The sequence below is a fragment of the Antennarius striatus genome, chromosome 22, assembly GCF_040054535.1.
Source record: "Antennarius striatus isolate MH-2024 chromosome 22, ASM4005453v1, whole genome shotgun sequence".
Taxonomy (NCBI): Eukaryota; Metazoa; Chordata; class Actinopteri; order Lophiiformes; family Antennariidae; genus Antennarius; species Antennarius striatus.
Window position 1 is genome coordinate 12,221,924 of NC_090797.1, and position 21,368 is coordinate 12,243,291.

Genomic DNA, 21,368 nt, shown 5'->3' on the forward strand with positions numbered 1-21,368 from the left:
CCGGTGGTTGAGTTCCCGGCAAGACCTGAGAGTTAGGAGGTACCAAGCTTGGCAATGGAGACATGAAATGTGTTTGGATGTTAAGTAAAGTAAGAGCGAACAGAGAAGATGGACAATATCTCAGCCTGGGGTCCTGTGCTCTGCTCGGACCAACGAAGGCTTGCTTGGATTTACACAACCTGGCTTTATAGCAGAAGGGGCTTGTCCTTCATTCGCAGTTAGGTTTTCATAAATGTTTGACATTGGGATACGCCAGTCAAAAAGCAAGGTACAGTAAGACAGAGTACAAGTTGAAGTACAAGTACAAGGTAGTCTGTCACTGGTTATCTAGAGTTCTTTGTGTCCACTCCTCTCATGGTAGCTCCGTCTCTGTGCTGTCGAGTAACTTTCTGTTGGGATTGTATCCTTTGTCTTAGTGAGTGTTTCTCATGAGGACAGAATCCGATCACACCAATGAAGGGGACTTCTATCACCATAGTTACTAGCCACAGTTCTTCATTGTGCTTGACTGTTACTCACGTACAACTGAGGAGACGTAAACAGCAGAAGATACCTGGAAGCCACCGTTTCTAAAAGCCTCTTTCTTGTGCTGCTAATCCCAGGCTTACAGAGTCTCCTTGTGGCCATTATGTGAGAATGTCTGCTTGCGACCGATTGTCTGCAGTGTATATGTATCACTTGACCCTTACGTGGGGTCAGATGTATTGCAGTGTTAGCAGGTTTAGGGTTTCCTTACATTTTGTGTGAAGGGGTACAGTGAACGTTTGATTTCAGTGGCAAAGCAGATCCACGTTGTGACTTCAATTTTGGTCATCTTTAGCCAGCAATTTACCAACACACATGTTATATAAAGGTAAATGGAGCCCGAGACATCTGAACCTTTTGTTATAATGCAGATAGATTGTCTTTCTAGGCTGTTAGCTAAATGTCAAACTTCCCATACAGACCCAGAGTGAAGAGAAGTGGCTTTTCTTTGAATTGTTCCACATCAGCTCGAAGTCTTTACAGAACTCGGTTGTAAAAGGTCAATAGTAGAAGCCTCCATTGCTGCCAGTTAGGCTTTCAGACAGCCAGTCAGAGATTGCTAAAGGATGGGAAGGTTCCTAATCATTCCATTCATAAAATCGTGTCCATCCGTGACTCTGGCTGCTTAAAATTTATTGTGTGATCATTCATGATTCTGCTTTTCCTGAACACATGCAAGGGACACACCATATAGGTCGATACCACAAAAGTCACTGGTGATCTTGTGAAAAGATGCATTAGAACGCACATGAGAAACGATGCTTACTCTGTGTGCGTAAAGATTCTGCACATCAGTGCGACAGGAATGACTTGAGGTTTAGGTTGATTCTATTTTGAATAAAACTGTTATTAGATCATCATAACTTTTTAAACAGAATATAAAACATTAATTTGCCAGGGAAATTAATTTAAAGACCAAGTACAGGAATAAAGGATTGATCAGGAGTGGTTTAAGTCCTGGCTTTGACCACAGACTAATGTGCTGAGGTTAGGATTTGCTAGAATCAGTACCAAACAAGAGTCTCAGGTTTATTAGCAGGAAGTTGAGAAATGAACTAGATGATTACTATACTTAGAAAGTGTCAAGCAAGTTAATGAGGTCTGCATGCTGATTTAGAACTTCCTAATTACCTGTGTTAGTTAAACAGGTCAGGCAGACAGATTTACCACAGTAAAGATTGGTCAGTTAGATCAGGGGCACACACTTGTTTTGCATTGGGATTGCATTATCAATCTCTCTGCAATCAGCCTTGATTAAAAATGACTGACAGTGACAGATTTGAGGCGACGCCCCGTTAATGCTTGAAAGTTCTTTTCAAAGGGGCTGAAATGCAAGAGTAAAAGAAGGAAGCTGAAAAGAGGATGCTAGTCGACAAAGAAAAGACCAACAGCAGACGATCTGCCTCACAGATAAACCCAAGCCTGTTGTTTTCTGCGGTCACAGAGACTCACAGGTGTCCTTGCAGAATCCCTTTTCAAAAGCACACAGTCGTTTCACTTGGTATGGTCCATACTAATTATTTTCATTGCCAATTCATGAATGAGGTTTTCCTCATTGAATGAGGACAATGTTGAAATAAGGCATTTGAAGATGCGTCTATTGAAGGTATTTCCTCTGCTTTGGTGTGATATGTGTGTCCTGGTGTCTTAAATGTTTTGTATTGTGGTTGTGTGTCTGACAATTGATGGACAGCTCTGATAGACATGAAGCCAAGTGAAAGAAGTTATCAGTGATCACCACCAACACTGCTGAGGAAGTCATGTGACAGCCACACCGGCTGCTACGTGCTGGTTTAGCGACTAGCTTTGAAAAGAAATATCAATGGCGGCAAACTTTTCTTTGAATTTATTCCTCTCTGTATTTATTCCACCATGCAGCGTCTTAATGACGCGGATTCTTCTGTACGGAGTACAATTTAGAAAACATCACAGACGAGCCAGCCTGATGACTAATCTATTGAGAGGTTTTCTGAAAAGCCACGAGCATCCCTTCGAGTCTTAGTTAGGTCTTTTCAAATTCAAACAGTCGCAGATTGAGCAGAAGAGAAAAAGATATGATGTGGAACATGAAGAGATGCTGCTCTCCTCCCCATCCGGAGGAAAGTGAGTGGGAGGGGCTCAGCTTATTTGTTATTAAGTACTTACAGGCTGCTGCTGTCACTCGTTCACAGAGCAGCGAGCTGGAGGGTGAACGAGGGAGAGAACAGGAGGCTTCTGCTTCCAGAGGAGAGCAGCACACTGCCCTGGTTCTCTGCCTGCCGTCTGAGCTTCCCTGTCTTTGTGTGTGCATCTGCTTTCATTTGGATCTCTAGTGGTGAGGGACGGATTGGACTCTTTTCAGACCCCTCTCCACTTCCTTAGTTGCCTTAGCGCTCCTTTACTCCCCCCCCCGCCCCCCGTCTTCCTCCCGGGTACCGGGGGAGCTCCACTCGTTCCCATGATGAAGGAGGAGGGCCTCCTGAGCCGCCGTCGTTTCTCTACGTGCGGCGGGACAGCATCGCTTCGACCTCCGCACCCAGACGGACGCAAACTCATCCGCAACGCCTCCTTCGGGGGCTATAATGACCTGTCACCCATCTCACTGCCAGGTGGGTGAACGATGGAGCGTCTGTCCGTTACAGCGGGACGTTTTGTAGTAGTGTTACCTGATTGACTAGTCTAGGTAGTTTATAACAAAGTACTCATGTTGAATTTGTTCACATGTGATGTTGACTTGCGTAGATTGTGAGATGATATTCAAACGGATCAAAAAACTGCAAGATTCATTTGTGTCTGCATTTGGATTTCATGAAGTAGCGTCAGCCTGTTAGTTTGTGAGAACTTCTTCACTGCATGTTTGTGCAACAAAAAGGATATTGGTCCTCTGAGCAGAGACAGGACTCCCAAAATAATTACATTTAAATGGACGACCACTGCCAACACAGTCTATAGGTAACATCCTCAATATGTATTTACTCTGTTTTTTGAACATGTATTGTAATTGTGTCTGTCATAGCATTTAGATTTTAATCGGCTGTGGATCTAGAGGTAGAACGGGGTTGTTTTGGTTCGCTGGCTCTACCTGTAGCAACTTCTAGTCTATTGTTGTGTGTGTTCTTGGGACTGGTTGTGGTTGTTGATGGAGTGGCATGGGTAGGATTGGCTCAGTGTGACTTGTGTTTTGCACCACCGGTGTTGTCTTTTTAAAATATTTTGTTGTACATTGTTTATGATGACACTAAAAAAAGCATTCTATTCTATTCAAATTGTGATTGAAGACACCGGTTCCACTGAGGATGTTTTTTTGTGACTCATCTCCTCCAGGATTGTCTCTTCGATAACCAGGTTATAAAAAAAACACAGTATCAATGGGCTCCTGCAGTTTAAATAGACAATAAATAAAAAAGGCTCACATCTCAGCACAGTCGAGGCAGGTTTCAATGAAATCTCCGCAACACATCTGTTTTTAAGAGTGCACCTCAATCCCAGAGGACACTGAACTGATGAAATCAGTTTAGTGTCCATTTATAAATTCCAAACCACTGTGATCCTTCCTTCATTTGTCCTCCTGAAAAGGACACGAGCCTGGAGGCAGACAGGTGGCGGCCCCTGGAGCTTTGACAGGGTGGAGGTCCTCCTCCACCTTCACACATGACTACATTAACCTTTATTAATCCTGGAGTGTGTGTAGACATTGCAGCGTTTTTCATGCAGTAACTCCGAATTGGATCTAATACAACTTCCGTTTTCTGTTTTCTACAATAAGCTCAGTCAGATAAGAGTCTCGCTCGAGGCATTTCATCTGCAGTTGTTGGATGAAGACACGCTGCTATGTCTTCACAATCTTCATGGGGACTAATTTTAACAAAAATGTTTGGTCCACACGTCCACTTTCTCCCTTGAAACCATCGAATGAACAACTTGTGCTGTGAGACCATGTCTGAATCATGTTGTTTTTTGCTCTCAGCCTCAGCTCCATTCATCCTTATTTTAGACACTTTAGGCAGCGTCAGCTTTTGTGAGGCTGCAGGAGACAGCTGGAGCAGGCCGGTTACTCAATATCAGCATTTGGTGCGTTTTACGTCTCCCTGTTTTGTGTTTTTTTATATCCTCGTAGAGCCCTGAGCGGAGTCTGCTGACATCACTGTGTATACTCTTACGCAGGTCGAACGCTTCACAAATCAGTATTCTGAGGCTGTCTCGTAACAAACAGCCTCACATAGATGGCTGATGACTCAGGTTTCGTTTGTCTGTTGGCAGATTGTGTCTGTTTTTTAGTCCGAGTGCAGATACAATGTGTAACTTAGGTTTCTGAATTCATATCCGAGCTGTTTTCTCTATCTACCAAAAATTAAAATACAATTTATCTGCATCTAGTAACATGTTTAAAACAGGATAAACTAATATGGCTGTGTTGTATTATCTACGGCAGCTTCATCTTAGTCTTTTATAACATCACTTTACTTTTGAGTTGGTCTGGGCTTCAAATGTTTTCCTTATAATATTTTGAAAGGCCTTTAAAGCATGAACTCTAAAATATCAAAAAAATTAGACAACAGGTTGAAGTCTGTTGTTTTTACCAAAGGCAAAGGAAACAGTGTACTATAAATACCAAACGGCAGCTATGATAATAAAACCTGGGTGATGCCCCCAATTCTCATCCAGACACATCTGGCTGGAAATATCATTCCATTCAAGAGATAATGTGCTTTTTTTTTTTTTTTCATGTCAAAATGTCTGTTGTGAGTAGACAGATATTAACCCCCGTGACCCTTTTAATGTGGTTGGAACTGTTTCAGCTTACATTATGTTGTGGTTGTCTGTGCAGTGGTCTGACAGGCTGTATAAGAAACACATCAGATAGCCTGGGATGAGATCCGGAAATAAAAAATAATCAGGGGCTGACAAATACCAGCTGGAGTCTGAATTAACTACTATGATAACTCCAAATTCATCCTGAGACAAATGTGGAGTTAACATGGAGTTAACATGGAGTTACCATGGAGTTATCATGAATCGCAAGACGAAGCTCTTGCTTTAAGTTTTGTCAAATGTTTTTTCACTGTTGTGGTCAGTGACTAATAGAAAGGGAGATTTTAGATGGGACCTTGATACCGGCAGGAGGTCAGAAAAAGATGGAATCATCTAAAGGTCAGCATGACTGGGCACAGTCATCTTGTGGAGTCTGGTATCTATATATACAAAAGTCATCTAAGGTGACACATCCTCTCGATGCCTGCTAGAAATCGAGGAATAAAAGTCAGCAGTATGTGACAGATCCCGCAGAGAATGACCTATCAGAGCCTGAGATACAGACCTGTGTGATCACAAGTACAATATTTTCCGCACTATAAGGCGCACCTAAAAGCCTTTAATTTTCTCAAAAACGGACAGTGCGCCTTATAATCCAGTGCGCCTTATATGTGAAAAACCGTTTTAAAATAGACCATTCATTGAAGGTGCGCCATATAATCTGATGCGCCTTATGATACAGTACGCCTTACATGTGAAAACAACTTAAATACGCCATTCACTGAAGGTGCGCCTTATATTCCAGTGCGCCTTATAGTGTGGAAAATACTGTAAGTAATCATCCCAGCTGACTTTTAGTATATATTCACTACTTTTAAACATCTGTGACATCTAAAATGGAATGACATGTTCTCTCTGTAGCAGTGAAATATTTCCCCCCCAAATCTGATGTATTCTGAAGAGTACCCCCCCCCCATCTTAAAGCTTTCCCCTCCAACTGTTGCCATGGTTGCATTCACAATTCCACACAAGTACATCATAGTCATCGAGAGTTGCATTGTTATCAATTCAGGGGATTCGAGAAACATACAAGCATTAACATTTTCATGGCTTCTTATTTTCAGGCCGTCTGAATAAATATTCAACTTGAGTTGAACATGTTTCATTCACAGCTGTGGATTTGATTCGGAGATGGTTTTTGAGTGTTAGCAGAATCTGGTTGCAGTGGAGCGTCGGTCCTGATCTGAATCAGACGATTTTTAGGGAGGAAATTAGGTTTCCAAGAAACATTTTTTAGATGGGACTTGGAAAATGAAAGCTGACACTGAGCTTTGATGATTGAGGTTTCACTCTGCTGTGTTTAGCAAAGCAGAGGAAATGACCATTGCCAAATTCCAAGAAAATTTGATTATTATGTTTAATCTATAGACATGTCTTAGACCTGATAGCAGTGATTCATTGCTGTTGGTGCATTGTATAAACTGAGCCTCGTATACACTTTCTCCTCTTACTTGAATCTGTGTTCTTGTCTCCGACGTCCGAGGCACATTGGTGCAATGCTTTTGCTGATCCCGTCTCTATTCTTTTTGTGAGATGGAGCATTAACGTGGAAAGATTTTTATTTTAGCGGCGCAGCTACGTTTGATGCAGAGTGAGGTCACTGCAGTTCTCATCTTTTTAGTCAGGCTGCCGTGGAACATACGCACACATACAAACTTAGTCCATGACTTTCATTCAAATGAAGCAATGGAGGGCTTATTTACATAAGGAACTGCGGGACAAGATGTACTCTTCATCTGAGAATTGAGGAAGAACACTGTTACTGTACTTTGATTCAGTGAAATATCAGAGAGACTTATTTTATGATGAGTTCTTTTTGACCTTTTAGTCGAGTTTTACGCCACACGTAGATCTCGAAAGATATTTCAGGCGTTTTATTTTAAAACTATTTGTAAAGCGTTTGCTGCAGGAGGTTTATTATAGCTCTAGAGTGGATGTTAACAATTCAACAGAAAAGATTTAGTATGACTAAACAGTAATATGTATGTATTTAAATATGTGAAACGTGTCAGGAATACCAACGATACTTAAATAACAAGCAGTTGCCGTTCATTAAATCCTGTGCTCTATGAGCCAGATGGGCTTCACATCACCTGAGACGTCTGGCTGTCCCCGGTGGCATCAGTCCTCAGCGTCGCATTATCTTTATGACGGGGGAACAAATAAAAAAAAAGTGCCGGTTGACCTTTCCAGCTGAAATCATTCTTTTTACTTGAGATTCTTGGTCATATCAGAGATGTTTAGTGCTTAATTTAACAGCTAACAATATTAATTTATTTTCTTGCGGACTCACCTACCGTCCTGCCTTTTTAAAATCAGACCGTAATCTAACACTGCATTTATTCTCCTGCTGGTTTCACACAACGACATGGAAACACTTTTACTGCAGCCTCCGGTGCAAAGCTCTTTTCTAAGCCGAGCCATTGTTCTTAACATTTTTTGCATAATCCAAAAACGTAGCTGAATGTTTGATGTGGGTCGATCAGCAGTAAAAGCACACATAAGAGAAAGCCTCATGCCCTGGTGGATTAATTTAGTGATTAATGAATGGAAGGCACTAGCCACAGATTTTAGGACATTACTGTGTTCCGCATTTTAGTGAACTTTATTATTCCGTCACAAAGCTCCTCTGCATGGAGACTACAGTACAACAGGATGAGTGTAACCTCTTGGTGGTTGAAGGATGAATTGCCCTTGAGTTGTTTTCCGGCTAAAGTTGGCATGGAGATAAATCTGTCAAGTGGGCACAGATGGTCTAGTGGAACATCTGATGTTCCTCTGAAATTAGATCCACATGGAAACAATGTCAGCCCTCATAGGACAAATACAGTCAATACACATGCTGCACCACATTTCCACACCTCTTCCATGAACAGCTCCAAAAACCACATCCCAACCCAAATATGTCACCTGCACCCATGTTAGTGGAGGAATATGTTTTGTAATAGCAGGCTAGTAACATTATCTATTGCTGTACTTTGCTAGAAGAGAGAAAGAAAGAATTTGATATTGAATCAGATATTGAATCAGATATTGAATCAGATATTGAGGACATCACATCTCAGGTATGAATATATGAAGGTATTTGTGTTGTGTTTTTGTAAACCAAGAATCGGAGCAGTTCCTGTTCTGCTGTCATGGCTGATCATCTGATGAGAGGAGATAGAAGAGCATGAAATATTTACAGGATCTCAGTCACATTCACCCTGTTGGTGTTACTAATTGCTGGGATCTCAGTAGGAATTTTTCCTGCGGTGACTTTAAGTGGTTGTAAATGGTCTCATAGAGAGAGAAAAGCTGAAGTGGAGCTCCGGTGAAGAACAGCAAACTATGGATCAAAACAGGGAAACCACGTTCAATAGACGGCCGCACACACAAATGAAGGGGCTGGCAGCAGGAACCGATCCAGCCTCTTTATCTGACATTAAAGTTGTGAGATAGCCTTTGGCTGCTCAAACACTTGGAAGCACAAACTCAAGTGTTCAAATACAGTATTTTCCGCACTAAAAGGAGCCATTTAACTTTGTGATGGAACTCACCCAATAGATAAAAGAATACAGTACTTTCAGCACTATAAGGCGCACCTTAAAGCCTTTCATTTTCTTGAAAAGCGACGATGCGCCTTATATATGAGAAAAAGTTTTAAATTCATTGAAGATGAGTTCTCAGTTGTAACCTCAACCCCCACTCTGTTGCGATCTAGTCAGCAGCCCACACGGAATACACAAGTCTAATCTGCGCTCCCCCCCACCCCCTTCACAGTTACCTGCTGTTTCAGGTGTCGACCGCCTTTGCGAATCAATTGTAGCATGCCAGGCACCTTTGGTTAGAAGCGACTCAGCTCTTGAAATTTGAGAAAAGGCTGCAGAGTCACGAATGCAATCTCTTTGTGGATGCATAACACAACCACAGCCATTACAGTAGTTTCTATTCTATGTGCCTTATAATGCTGTGCGCTCTATTCTGGTGAAAACGGTTTTAAAATAGGCCACTCATTGAAGGGCGCCTTATAATAAGATGCGCCTTATAATCCAGTGCGCTTTATTTGTAAAATGAAATTTAATCCAGTGCGGTTTATATATAAAAAGGCCTTTTAAAATAGACCATTCAGTGTAGGGGCGCCTTATTGTCCAGTGTGTCCTATAGTGCGGGACAATACTCATTTTAATGTTTCCATTCACCATGGAGACATCCTTAAATTGCCTTTTTTTATTATCTATAAATCTGTGTTATCTCATCGATTAAGCAACAAATTTTTGAATGCTCCAGGAAGAACGTAAAATACAAAGCAAGTAATGTACATTTGTGGTAATTTGTGAACATGGAGCCTGTAAAACCCTGGAGGTCAGAGACAGTGACCTCCTGCGGGGTGACTTTTGCACCTGAATCCATTTCAGCACCAGACGAAACCAGTTCGAGCTTCATTTCCCTCCATGTAGAGAAACGGTCTCAGAATTATTTTCACAGCAGCGTGGTCGTCTGCTGCTTGTACTATTGTAGCTCAGCTGCTGATGATGATGGACAAAACCTTCTTTTTTAACTATGATTTTGATTTCCGTTGCAGGTTTTGACAGGGGGAAGGAGGACTTATTGCCTCTTCCCTTAAAGGAGGACTCACAGTCCATATCGAAGAGCAAGGTAAGGAAAATGTCTCCTTTCCTCATTTTTCTACAGATAAATGCTTCTCTGTAGAGATGTTCTGTCTTTATTTCTCACCTCAGCAGTGATTCTGATAACTGAACCGTCTGTCTCTGCTACTACTGTGAGTTCGTCTTTTTTCACAGGAATATATGAACAGAAGTTCTCCTCTGAATATAAGGAGGATTTTACGGAGAAGGCTTTAGCATTGCTTTCCCCTGTGGGAGTCTCAGGCCTTAAGCAGCTCCGCTTTAAGATCCCCACATATCTCTGCCTGTCTCTCCACTTTAAATCTATCCCATTGGCTCGTGAAGCGAGTTGGCGCTCACCTGCATTGGCATTTATCAGGTTCATTCTGAGCTAAATCTGGGCTAAGAGCTAAACAACAGAGCATCAGAAAACAAGAATGACTCTAGCAGCTCAATGCTGCCGCTGTCCTTAAAGAATCCAGTGCTGTCCTCACATCACTCCACTCTGCTGAGTGTATGTTTCGTGGTAATAGATTAGTTATGACAAGGCTACATGTTGTAGCTTCCATTACATGTTGATGATGTTGTTGTTTTTTCTTCTGTTTGTTCACAGTCTGAAACAAAGTTGTACAATGGCTCAGACAAGGATGTGTCGGCGTCTGGAGGAAAGCTTACCAAAAAGGAGTCCCTTAAGGTATCAGAGATTAATTCAACTGGCAGGGACAGTTTTTTTCCTGCCAAATGTTATTCTGTGAGAACGCACGTGTGAAAACTTGATATGCACAGTTGTGTAAATGGAGGTTGTGAGCGTTGCCTGTCTGTCTGTGCTCACTGTAGGTGCAGAAGAAGAACTACAGGGAAGAGAAGAAGAGGGCAACCAAAGAGCTCCTCAGCACCATCACTGATCCGTCTGTCATCGTTATGGCCGACTGGCTCAAGGTGGGACGTCTACGTGTGATTGTACCTCTATTTTTTTATGATTTGTTATTACTTAACCTGTTTTATAGATATTTGTTCAAGACAGTGATATCACTCAATATTTGATCCAGATCCGTGGCACCCTGAAGAGCTGGACCAAGCTGTGGTGTGTGCTGAAACCTGGGGTCCTGCTCATCTATAAGACCCACAAGAATGGCCAGTGGGTGGGAACGGTGCTGCTTAACGCCTGCGAGCTCATTGAGAGGCCATCAAAGAAGGATGGCTTCTGCTTCAAGCTGTTCCACCCGCTGGAGCAGTCCATCTGGGCCGTCAAGGTCAGATAACATCCAAAGCCTTCTCTGAATTCCCAGACGTTTCAAGTCTGATTAGCAGGGTGGAATACCGGGGGTTAGGAGACACCGTTCTGACAGAGTCAGATATTTTACACAATTTTACACCAGGAACACTCAAAAAAATGTATACAACTTTTATAGAATTGATGGTACGGGTGGACCATATCATATTGTTAACAATAATACTGTTACAATTATTAATGAGGTATAAAAATGTCATATTAGGCTATATCTCACACCCCTATTTGATAGTGATGGTTGAGATTTTTTACCGTTGCTGAAATTTCAGAAGCTCTTCTCTGATTGGCTGAATGTCACCAACATGTATGTCATGACTGTTGTTTTATTGTGTGTTTTAAAAGAACACAAGTGTACAGCAGTCAGACACGGTCCCTTCTTTCACATGTGTTCTGTCTTTTCATTCCATTTTGTCACACGTGGCCTCGATACTCCCCCCTTGGGTTCTTTTCACCGTATGATTATACTGCATCCTTTTAACCAATGGAACAAAAGTATTGTGTCCTCTTTATGATTGATAATAAATTCATTATAGTGAAGCAGAATGCTGGCAGACAGACGAGTCTGGGGGCAGCTTGTTTCCCTCTCCAGCGCATGAACAGATTAGATAAACACATATTATCAGGGGGTGAAGGGGCGTCTTTTGTTCCCTGTTTTTACAAGCGGAGAGTTAAATAGATGTGCGCATTAACTGTATGGTTAAGAGCTTGTCTTTGTTTGATTCCAGTCATTTTCATATTTATCAGCGCTGTGTTCACTGCTTATCATTCATCCACACTCGCCGTAGTTTGGTATTCATCACTGACGTCATTTTGTGAGGGTCTGCCCTTATGTTTGCCCATGAAAGGCTTGAATCACAATTAGCCATCTGTGTTAGATTACAAAATTCCTGTTCTCCCATCATCCTCTTCACTATTCAAATTGAAACAGCTTCTGTCCTCTTTTGGCCTCCTGTCATTGCTGATTTACATAACGGCATACATAATATTCTACAATTCCTCTTTTTTTGTACACAATAATGGTGAGCAACTGTAGAAACAAGCCACCCCCGCAGCTGAAACAGGGATATCCTAAACTTAAAAAAAAAAAAAAAAACTCTCTCAGATGAAAAGATTTACTTGATGATAAAAAAAAAAAAACAACCTCCCTGACTAAAAGTTGTTCCCTGTGTTTGTTCTGCGTGTCTGTAGGGTCCTAAAGGAGAAGCTGTTGGTTCTATCACTCAGCCGTTACCCAGCAGTCACCTCATCTTCCGCGCTGCCTCTGAGTCTGATGGTAAGAGACAGGCTGTCAGTCACACCCCCCAGCTGAGACATCAAATTGAATCCATAACGTAACACGATCAACGTCTTAAAAACTTTATTTCAAGCCTTTTATGAAAGGGACACCGGCCCTAGTCTCATTATGAAAGAGATTCTTACTGATAGGAAAATATGCCTTAAATGACCATGCACTCTTGTTGATATTCTTCTACAGAACATCTCCTAAACCTGACATGTTGTATAAATAAAAACAATTGAATGATTTGGAAATATTTGCATGAATTACTTACAGATCATTAAAACTATCTAGTAGCTTAAAAGTAATATTTTAGATGATGAAACAGAGAGATTTTATTATTTTAAACACTCTATCCTAATAGAATTTGATTAAAGTTTAGACAGGGTTGTGGGATCGCCTCTTCTTTTAGCAAGAATCAAAGAATAGGAGGCTGACAACTGCTATGATGTCATCCATGACTCTGTCCATGGTGCTGAAACCAGTCTGCGTCACGCTGCTGCTGGTTAACCCTACTTTCTATTTTCTATTTTGATGTATAAATTATTAGCATTATGTAAACTGAAATTTTAATGTAAAAACATTTCCCATTTAGTCAAACTTTGGCCTGCTCAAACAGCCGTAAGCGATCTTGTACTCAGAATGTAAAGATTGATGATCGTTTGGCTGGTTTTGCTGATCTCTTTGTCAGGTCGTTGCTGGATGGATGCCTTAGAGCTGGCCCTGAAGTGCTCCAGCCTGCTGAAGAGGACCATGATCCGCGAGGGCAAAGAGGACACGAGCACAGTGGCCACCGGCGGGGAACACTCCATTAATTTCTACAGCCTCCTCCGAGCACACAACATTCACGGTTTCCAGTGAGTAGGAAAGAAAGCCTGAGCTCCAACCACATCACTGCTCCCCTGAAGGTTTAGGCTCCCTTCTAACCATCCGGCGCACGCTTCCTTCAGATTCAACGACAGCGACCACCTGAAAGACCCAGACCTCTACTCAGACAAGTCGGACAGGGAGGGCGAGCCGGATCACGAGGAGTCAGACCCAGAAGGGCTGGAGAAGAGCGAGGAGAGCGACAGCGACACGTCAGAGCGTCAGGATGACTCATACATCGATCTGGACCCAAATGAACACCTGCGGGAAACCTCATACCTGGAACAGTCCCACGAGGAGCTGGGAGAGGTAGGAGACACCGCATACCGCTGATGAGGGCGGGGAAATGGAAAGTGTGTGTTTAAGACAGTTGTAGCCGTTATGGTAAGGAGGACAAGGAGGGAACTGGTCCAATCAGACATTCCAAACCATTTGTTGGCATTATATGTGCTGCAGAATTTTTTTCTCAGATGATTCTGGCCACCTTTTCATCTTGTATAATTGGGGAACATTAGCATGTTCCTCTGCTGGGGCTAGCAGGACAGCTGAAACATGGACAGGCGTCAATCACAGTTTGCGCGGATGTGTGTGTGTGTGTGTGTGTGTGTGGGTGGTTTGAAATCCAGTCTGAAAGCTCTTTTTTTCCACTCTGATGAAATCTGAGTTTGACAGTTCACTAATTAAAAACCTACTGACGCAGAGGCAAAAATATCTTTGTCGGGAGCCGTTCGAAAGCTGCTTTTGCAAACCAGCGACACAAACGCCCACACAGAAATTACATTATGCAACTAAAAACTTTGCACAGGCAGGGAAAACATGCCGATATTTCAAAGGTGCTTGTCTTGGTTTGTGCGTCGTAACACGTCAGGCAGCATGTTGGAAATAATTCTTCTCCCTGCTAACGTGTGATTTGTGTTTGCAGGCCGGCGAGGCCGCCCAGACGGAGACGGTGTCGGAGGAGAATAAGTCTCTGATATGGACGCTGCTGAAGCAGGTGCGTCCTGGCATGGACCTGTCCAAGGTGGTGCTGCCCACCTTCATCCTGGAGCCCAGGTCCTTTCTGGACAAACTGTCTGACTACTATTACCACGCAGACTTCCTGTCAGAGTAAGTCCATTTCCTGTTTAGCAGTTTGAAGGAATATATGGACGAATATATATATGCACGAAGCGAGGGCACTAATCCCTCCATCTGGTGGCCAGTCGATTGACAATCAGGAACAAACTCATCCAGCAGCTAAACTTACACTAAATTATGGTTCTGACATTATTTACGTCTGTATTTAAAGAGTGTCTTAACATTATTTTTGTTCAATATTCTCCGTGTTGCCTGTTACAGTTGGATCTGTGTTCTCACCACTCTACGTATTCCAAAAAGGCAAAGAGGTGGCAGCTGTCAAACCAACCTTTAATCTCTTTCTGTTCCAAAACACAAATTTAACTTGATCTTTCATCAAAATTGAGTTGCTTTATGAGACGTGACCCATGCACTCAGGACATCTTTGCTCTATTGATGGCTAATAGAGGAGAAGAGAATGTTTTAATGGCGGAAGTCCTCATTTAAACTCTACATTTCACAGAGGAGCATCAGTCTAAGTGTGTTTAATTCTCAGGGCTGCAATCGAAGAGAACGCCTATAACCGGATGAAGAAGGTTGTGAAGTGGTACATCTCTGGATTTTACAAAAAGCCAAAGGTTAGAAGATGAGCACGGCTGAGATATTTGATGTTGAGGCCTGGGTGGACTGTCCCAGCTTTCTTTATTCAGAACATATTAATCCTTGTGTGTGTTTTTTTTGAATCCACAGGGGTTGAAGAAACCTTACAACCCCATTATTGGAGAGACGTACCGCTGCATGTGGCTCCATCAGAAGACCTGCAGTAAGACTTTCTACATCGCAGAACAGGTGACAACAACTTTAACCATCTGTTGGCTGGACACAGGCCAGGTCCTCTTTAGCGGGTTCCAAACGTGTTTTGTTTTCTCCAGGTGTCCCATCATCCTCCAGTGTCAGCATTCTACGTCAGCAACAGGAAGGACGGGTTCTGTCTCAGCGGCAGCATCCTGGCAAAGTCCAAGTTCTATGGTACGAACCCACAGTCCTTAGGGTTGGTTGGTCCTTAATTCAGCAGCTGCTGTAGATAATGTGTCCACTCACAGCCGACGTTTACCTTCCAGGTAACTCCTTGTCTGCCATATTAGACGGGGAAGCTCGTCTCACATTTCTGAACCGAGGAGAGGACTATGTGATGAACATGCCCTACGCTCACTGCAAAGGTCAGTGCAGCCTGCTGCACTCACATGGATTGAAACAGAGGATGACTTCTGTGTTAACTTCTGTGTTAACTCTGAGTTCGTTTTACCTCAAGAAAGTCATTTTAACGTTTTTATTAAAAAGAAAAAAGAGTAAAACTATGTATATATTAGTTTTATCAAAATGTTAACGCTTGGTAGTCATTGAAAAAAACAGTTTTAGAAATAAAATAACATTTAATACAGTTTTTTTTCTCCACTTTTGCTTTTCACTCAGTAATTTCCTTTGCCTTTAATTCACACATTCTCCTGTGGACACTGCACCAAGCTGACAGAACCTTCTCCACACACAGTTCAGTCATATCTGTAGTAATATCTGTCTCTTTTTCTTCATTAACTTTTGATTGTTTTTTTATGCAATAAAGCACTCATTGTCACTTGGTTTTTCTCCAATCTTTTGCATCTTTTTTGGAGGCATGGTGATAATCAATCAATCAACCAATCCGTATTTGTATAGCGCTTAATCACATCAGCAGACATTTCCCTGTCAAAAAATGGGACGCACGCAAACGAGAACACTGTTAACTACGTGCAACATGATTTAACTTCTGTTTCTGAACCTGTTGCCTGTGCTGACTGAAGTTTCCTGTCTTCAGGCATCCTGTACGGCACCATGACCCTGGAACTGGGAGGTCAAATCACCATCGCGTGTGAGAAAACAGGCTACAGTGCTCAGCTTGAGTTCAGACTGAAGGTATGAATGTTTTCCTGCTCACAATAAAGGATTTGTCGTCCTTTTTCTGAGAGAGTGGGGGCATTTTTAGAGCGATGGAGTCTTCAAAGAGATCTCTGACCTGACTTTTCTAAATATCTCACACCACCACCACCATTCCACTCCCTGTCCCTCCCCCGAAAAACTTCCCGTCCTCCACTCCTTGATCATCATCAACTGTGACATCCTGTCATAAACTAGCGGCAGGTACATGTCAGAGAAACGGATTTCTGTCATGTCATCCATTTTTTGTTAATAGCAGTTGTTAGATTAAATTAGTCTATTGTTAGATTTAACATATATTTCTTTATAAAAATGCAAAAAAAAATGACTCATCCTCTGTTAAAAAAGTGTTTTGTTGAGTTGTGTTCTTACACAATCATGGAGTTTTAGAACAACTCAGAGGATGTTGTGGATGACACGTATCAGATGACACGTAACGACTGCAGCATGCAAACCCAGTAAATGCTCCTTCCTTCGCCCTCCTTGCATTACATCCTCTCTTTGCCACCTCTCCTCCTCTCCCCTCCTCCCCTTCCAGCCTTTCCTGGGCAGCAGCGACAGCGTCAATCAGATCTCCGGAAAGATCAAGCTGGGAAAGGAGGTGTTAGCCACGCTGGAGGGCCACTGGGTAAGACTCACCTGATGACTGGTGTGCACAAGCTACACAGCGCTCCATTTAGCAGCTTCATCCGAATACTTGATTATTTGATTTTCCTTTGCAATCAATATTTATTTTATTTAATCCGTAGTAGGGAAATTATTTTTCCACTCTAGCAAAAGTAACATAACTTGATTGTTCTGATTTATTAGCTAATCTAGAAGATATTCTATCTCTAGGTCAACTTTGAGGAGTTTTTAATTACATTGAGCTCAACAAAAGCTGTTTCGTGATGAACTGGAGAAAGTCTTAAGCTGTTAGAAAAAAAAAAGACAAGTATTTGGGCCGTATTTTTTATTTTTATCGCATTTTGTCACATATCACATAATCAACAGGACAGTGAAATCTTCATCAACGACAAGAAGACAGGGACTGTGGACACTTTCTGGAACCCAACGCCGGACCTGAGGCAGAACCGTCTGACCCGCTGCACCGTCCCACCGGAGGAGCAGGGAGAGCTGGAATCAGAAAGGTGGAAGAGCTGACCCTTTGTTATTATTATATATTTTTTGTATCTTCATCTTATTCATTGACTTTTAGAATAATCTGTGACCACGTTTATTGTGTTTTCTTCTAAAAACTGCAGAAACAGTTTTTTTTTTATCACTCTCATACATCAGGCTTTGTTTTCTCCTGACCCACCAGACTGTGGCAGCACGTGACTCGAGCCATCAACAACAAGGACCAGACGGAGGCCACCAATGAGAAGTTCATCCTGGAAGAAGCTCAGAGGAAGTCTGCCCGGGAACGGAAGGCCAAGTGTGAGGAGTGGATCCCCGCCCTGTTTGAGCAGGACCCGGTCACCGGGGAGTGGCATTACCGATATGCCGAGTGAGTAACCCCTGTGGTGTTCATGTGTGTGATGATGTGACTACTCTGTTACTAGTCCCTCACACTGTAATACTGTGTTGTTTCAGTGCAGAGTACTGCAGCTTACAACAGCTAAAACACATCAGCTACATGGAGAGTGCTGACTTTAGTTGAATGACACTCACTGAATGGCTGAATCCTGAAAAATATATATATTTTTTTTCAGGATTTATATATATATATATATATATATATATATATATATATATATATATATATATATATATATATATATATATATATATATATATATATATATATATAAAACTCATTGGATAATAATGAAATATACAGTATTATCTGTATGTTTCTGAAAATCCTTAAAGAAATAGAATTGTTGTCTGGAAAAAATTTTGCTGGGATTTTCAAGACACTCATGCATGTTGTGTTTGTTTTTGTGTAACAAGTGACTAAACTTTAATGTTGGTGATAATTTCATGCAAGTTGCCTTCCTCACCCTGTTAAACCGGTATGAACATAAACAGAAAGCTTCCTCTTCAAAAACATCTAATGTCAGAGGCTGCCCTCTAGTGTTTGTGTCTGATTACTGCAGAGGTGCACATGTCTCTTCACATCTTCCAAACACCTTCCCTCTCTACTTTTGCTCACCTCATCCTCTGTGTCCCTTAACCACCCCCCCTCCAGCACAAGACCATGGGATCCTCTCAACGACCTCATCCAGTTTGAGAAAGACGGCTGCATCCAGACTAAAGTCCGACACCGCACCCCCATGGTACGTTCTGGCAGTCTTATTAGTCTGAGTAACCAGGGGTCGCGGAGGGACAATTGCAAACGTCAGGTAGGTGATCGCGATCGAAAACCCACCGTCTTAAAACAACCCCAGCTCGCCGCCTCAGCCGTCTTGCACGCAGCACCTGGTGCAGTGTCTTCATTGTCGCTTTGTGTCATCATCACCGCGCCGCCGTCGCCTCCGCTCCTTTTGTCTTTTACTTTGTTTGAAGTGTTTTGTGCTCCTGCTGCCATGTTTATTGTTAAAGGGAGGGAAGGTTATGTCCAAGTGTTCGGTAAGCTCACCATCACTACCCTCCTCATGACTCTGGACGACAGCAAAGCCACACGATGCAGGACTTATTCAAAATAAAGAGGTTAAGTCTTACTTTTTCATAGTATAATAAAAAAAACAAGAAAATCTTTTGACTGAAAAAAGTCATTTTTAATGCTCTGACTTCACGTTCACTCAATCTTCTTGAACACAAACTGAAACTATCGTTAATTGTACATGCTCTTTACCTATCTCTTTTATTTATGTTGATCGCTGCATTCGTTTTTTATTTTTTTATGTTTACGGTTTTACTCAGTAAAACGTGTTCTGGTTAACTCTTGTGTTTTTCTCACACTTAAAGTGGAGGCAACCTGTGCAGCTGCAGATTAAATAACAGAATAATACTTAAATCAATATGAAGCATCAAAAACAGAAAGGCTCCATCCAAACCAACATGCCAGCCAGTGCCTCAGGGTGTCCACCTCACCGTCCTCACCCTCTCTTGCCCCCGTTTTGATTTCATTTGCTGCTGTCTCCTGGGCTTCTCAGTGTCGTGTTGGGAGGCTGCTGTAGTGCGTTCATCTCACCGCTGCTCACATGTCAAACGTCTGGATTCATGTGTGTTCTGGTTTACGTCTGTGAAGACTTCACCCCTGTGAAAGTCTGTATCTGTTGCGTGTGTATGCATCGTGCATAATCCAGTAGATGAAGGGCATGTTTGTTTGTTCAGAACTCCTGCATCGTAACACCTTCTTGTTCTCATCTTTATGTGACCAATGCTGCAACATTTTTAAAATTTAAAACCTTTAACCTGTTTAATTTGTCTGCTATTATTACTTTTCGTCTTTATGTTTGACATACTGTGTGATTGTGTGTGTGTGTGCGTGCGTGCGTTCATCCGTGTGCGTTTAGGTAACGGTGCCAAAGAGGAAACACAAGAGCGACAAACCCAAGAGTCCAGAAAGTGGATGCTCCTCACCTGAACCCGATCGCCAAGACTCGTCTGGCAGTGAAAGTGAGACACGCCTTGTTCAGCGTTCGTGTTTGCTCCAGTAGAGACGAGGTTCAACCTCTGGAGACTAGGAAAAATATTACATTCATGAATGAACATGGAAGAGTGTGTCAGCACAAACACTCATAGCACTGCACACGTTATACGTAGCACATATAATTAGAAGTAACATTATGATTGATAGAGAGGACTTAAAGATCATAAATACTTCTGTAGAAGAATGTCAGCTTTTTAGAGATGTTCTGTTGTTTTTGCAGCAAATAAATGCTCATGATACGTAACCAAGACAACCAAAAAACTCTTTTGTTCAAACCGTTCAAAAACTGCAAAACACTGAATGAGATTTTTTAGTCAATGATCAAATAACTTTTTCTATTCCTTATACATTTCCCCATGTGGGATTAATAAAGGAATATCTATTCGCAGCTGCTTTGTAGCATTAAGGTAATGAAATCCCGCCCCCCAGTGGTCTGGTGTGGAATTGACTATGAAAAAACATGCATACCTTTTATATTTCATTTAAAACATCCACGATTTGAAATAATATTAGACCCCATTATAATGAAGTATATTTCCACTGAAAAAGTGTGATTGCGATCAAGTCATCTACAAGAAAATGGTCTCAAGTTGAATGTAAGTCCTAAATTTGCATATAGGAGTGTTAGTGCCATCTAGTGGTAGGAGTGCATATTGTTATCTCACCGCTCCGAGCTGTGACCTACTGTCCATTCTGAGATGTAAGGAAACAAAAAAAGAATGGATCTTAGTTTATTGTTAGAAAATAATTGAAACCATGATTATAATTATTGCACTCATTTTCTGCTGGTAGGTTCCCTGAGTTACAGTTATAGTCATTTCTGGCAGAGATGGAACTCCATGTTTCCACATATTTGTGCCATGTAAGCAAAAAAAAAGGATTGTCTTGCTTGTTTTTGGTCAGGTTAGGGTTCTAGCCGTACCTGGATGGCTTTTCAGGACTGGTAAGTGGGATAGAGGAAACTACAGGCTACACTGCTCACGTGTGCCATCTGGTGGTTGTTGGTGGGCACAGCAACTACGATTGGAAAAACACACATCTCTGTTATTAGATGTATTTACATGTTAGTTTCACACATGATATATATCTTCCTAAATTCGATCAAAGTTAGTGTGGCAACATTCTGCTACCTAGCTATCAAAACAAATATGACCTACCTGGTGGAGGTAACAGATCCGTGATCTACCCAAATGGATTTTGACAAGCGATGACTGAAATTGCCTTCTGTACAGATTATATTTTTTAACTTGTTGATCCCTACAAACGTTGAACACATTTTGTTCCAGGACACAAAAGCAAACATAACAGTCGGTTGAGGAAAAAAGGAGCAGACCTCAGTGAACTTCAAAGTGCCATTGAATCTATAAAGAAGACGCAGGAGGACATCAACAGGTGACGCTTCGT

General features: G+C 41.9%; 1 protein-coding gene across 10 annotated transcripts in view; it reads left to right on the forward strand.

The window, feature by feature from the left end:
• osbpl8 (oxysterol binding protein-like 8) overlaps window positions 1-21,368 on the forward strand; it is a 60,425-nt gene that overhangs the window by 35,220 nt on the left and 3,837 nt on the right. For 7 of the 10 annotated variants that reach the window (XM_068306828.1, XM_068306827.1, XM_068306833.1 and 4 more), the window contains 19 exons: window positions 9,881-9,954; window positions 10,537-10,617; window positions 10,761-10,862; window positions 10,973-11,176; window positions 12,403-12,487; window positions 13,182-13,347; window positions 13,441-13,666; window positions 14,280-14,464; window positions 14,970-15,051; window positions 15,164-15,262; window positions 15,346-15,442; window positions 15,535-15,633; window positions 16,266-16,363; window positions 16,923-17,012; window positions 17,378-17,514; window positions 17,688-17,873; window positions 18,558-18,711; window positions 19,828-19,930; window positions 21,251-21,356. In XM_068306828.1, the coding sequence (XP_068162929.1) occupies window positions 9,881-9,954; window positions 10,537-10,617; window positions 10,761-10,862; window positions 10,973-11,176; window positions 12,403-12,487; window positions 13,182-13,347; window positions 13,441-13,666; window positions 14,280-14,464; window positions 14,970-15,051; window positions 15,164-15,262; window positions 15,346-15,442; window positions 15,535-15,633; window positions 16,266-16,363; window positions 16,923-17,012; window positions 17,378-17,514; window positions 17,688-17,873; window positions 18,558-18,711; window positions 19,828-19,930; window positions 21,251-21,356 (2,374 nt within the window). Of the gene's footprint in view, window positions 1-2,774; window positions 3,114-9,880; window positions 9,955-10,536; window positions 10,618-10,760; window positions 10,863-10,972; window positions 11,177-12,402; window positions 12,488-13,181; window positions 13,348-13,440; window positions 13,667-14,279; window positions 14,465-14,969; window positions 15,052-15,163; window positions 15,263-15,345; window positions 15,443-15,534; window positions 15,634-16,265; window positions 16,364-16,922; window positions 17,013-17,377; window positions 17,515-17,687; window positions 17,874-18,557; window positions 18,712-19,827; window positions 19,931-21,250; window positions 21,357-21,368 lie in introns of those variants that run through there. The other 3 variants (XM_068306832.1, XM_068306836.1, XM_068306831.1) reach the window with 3 other exon arrangements.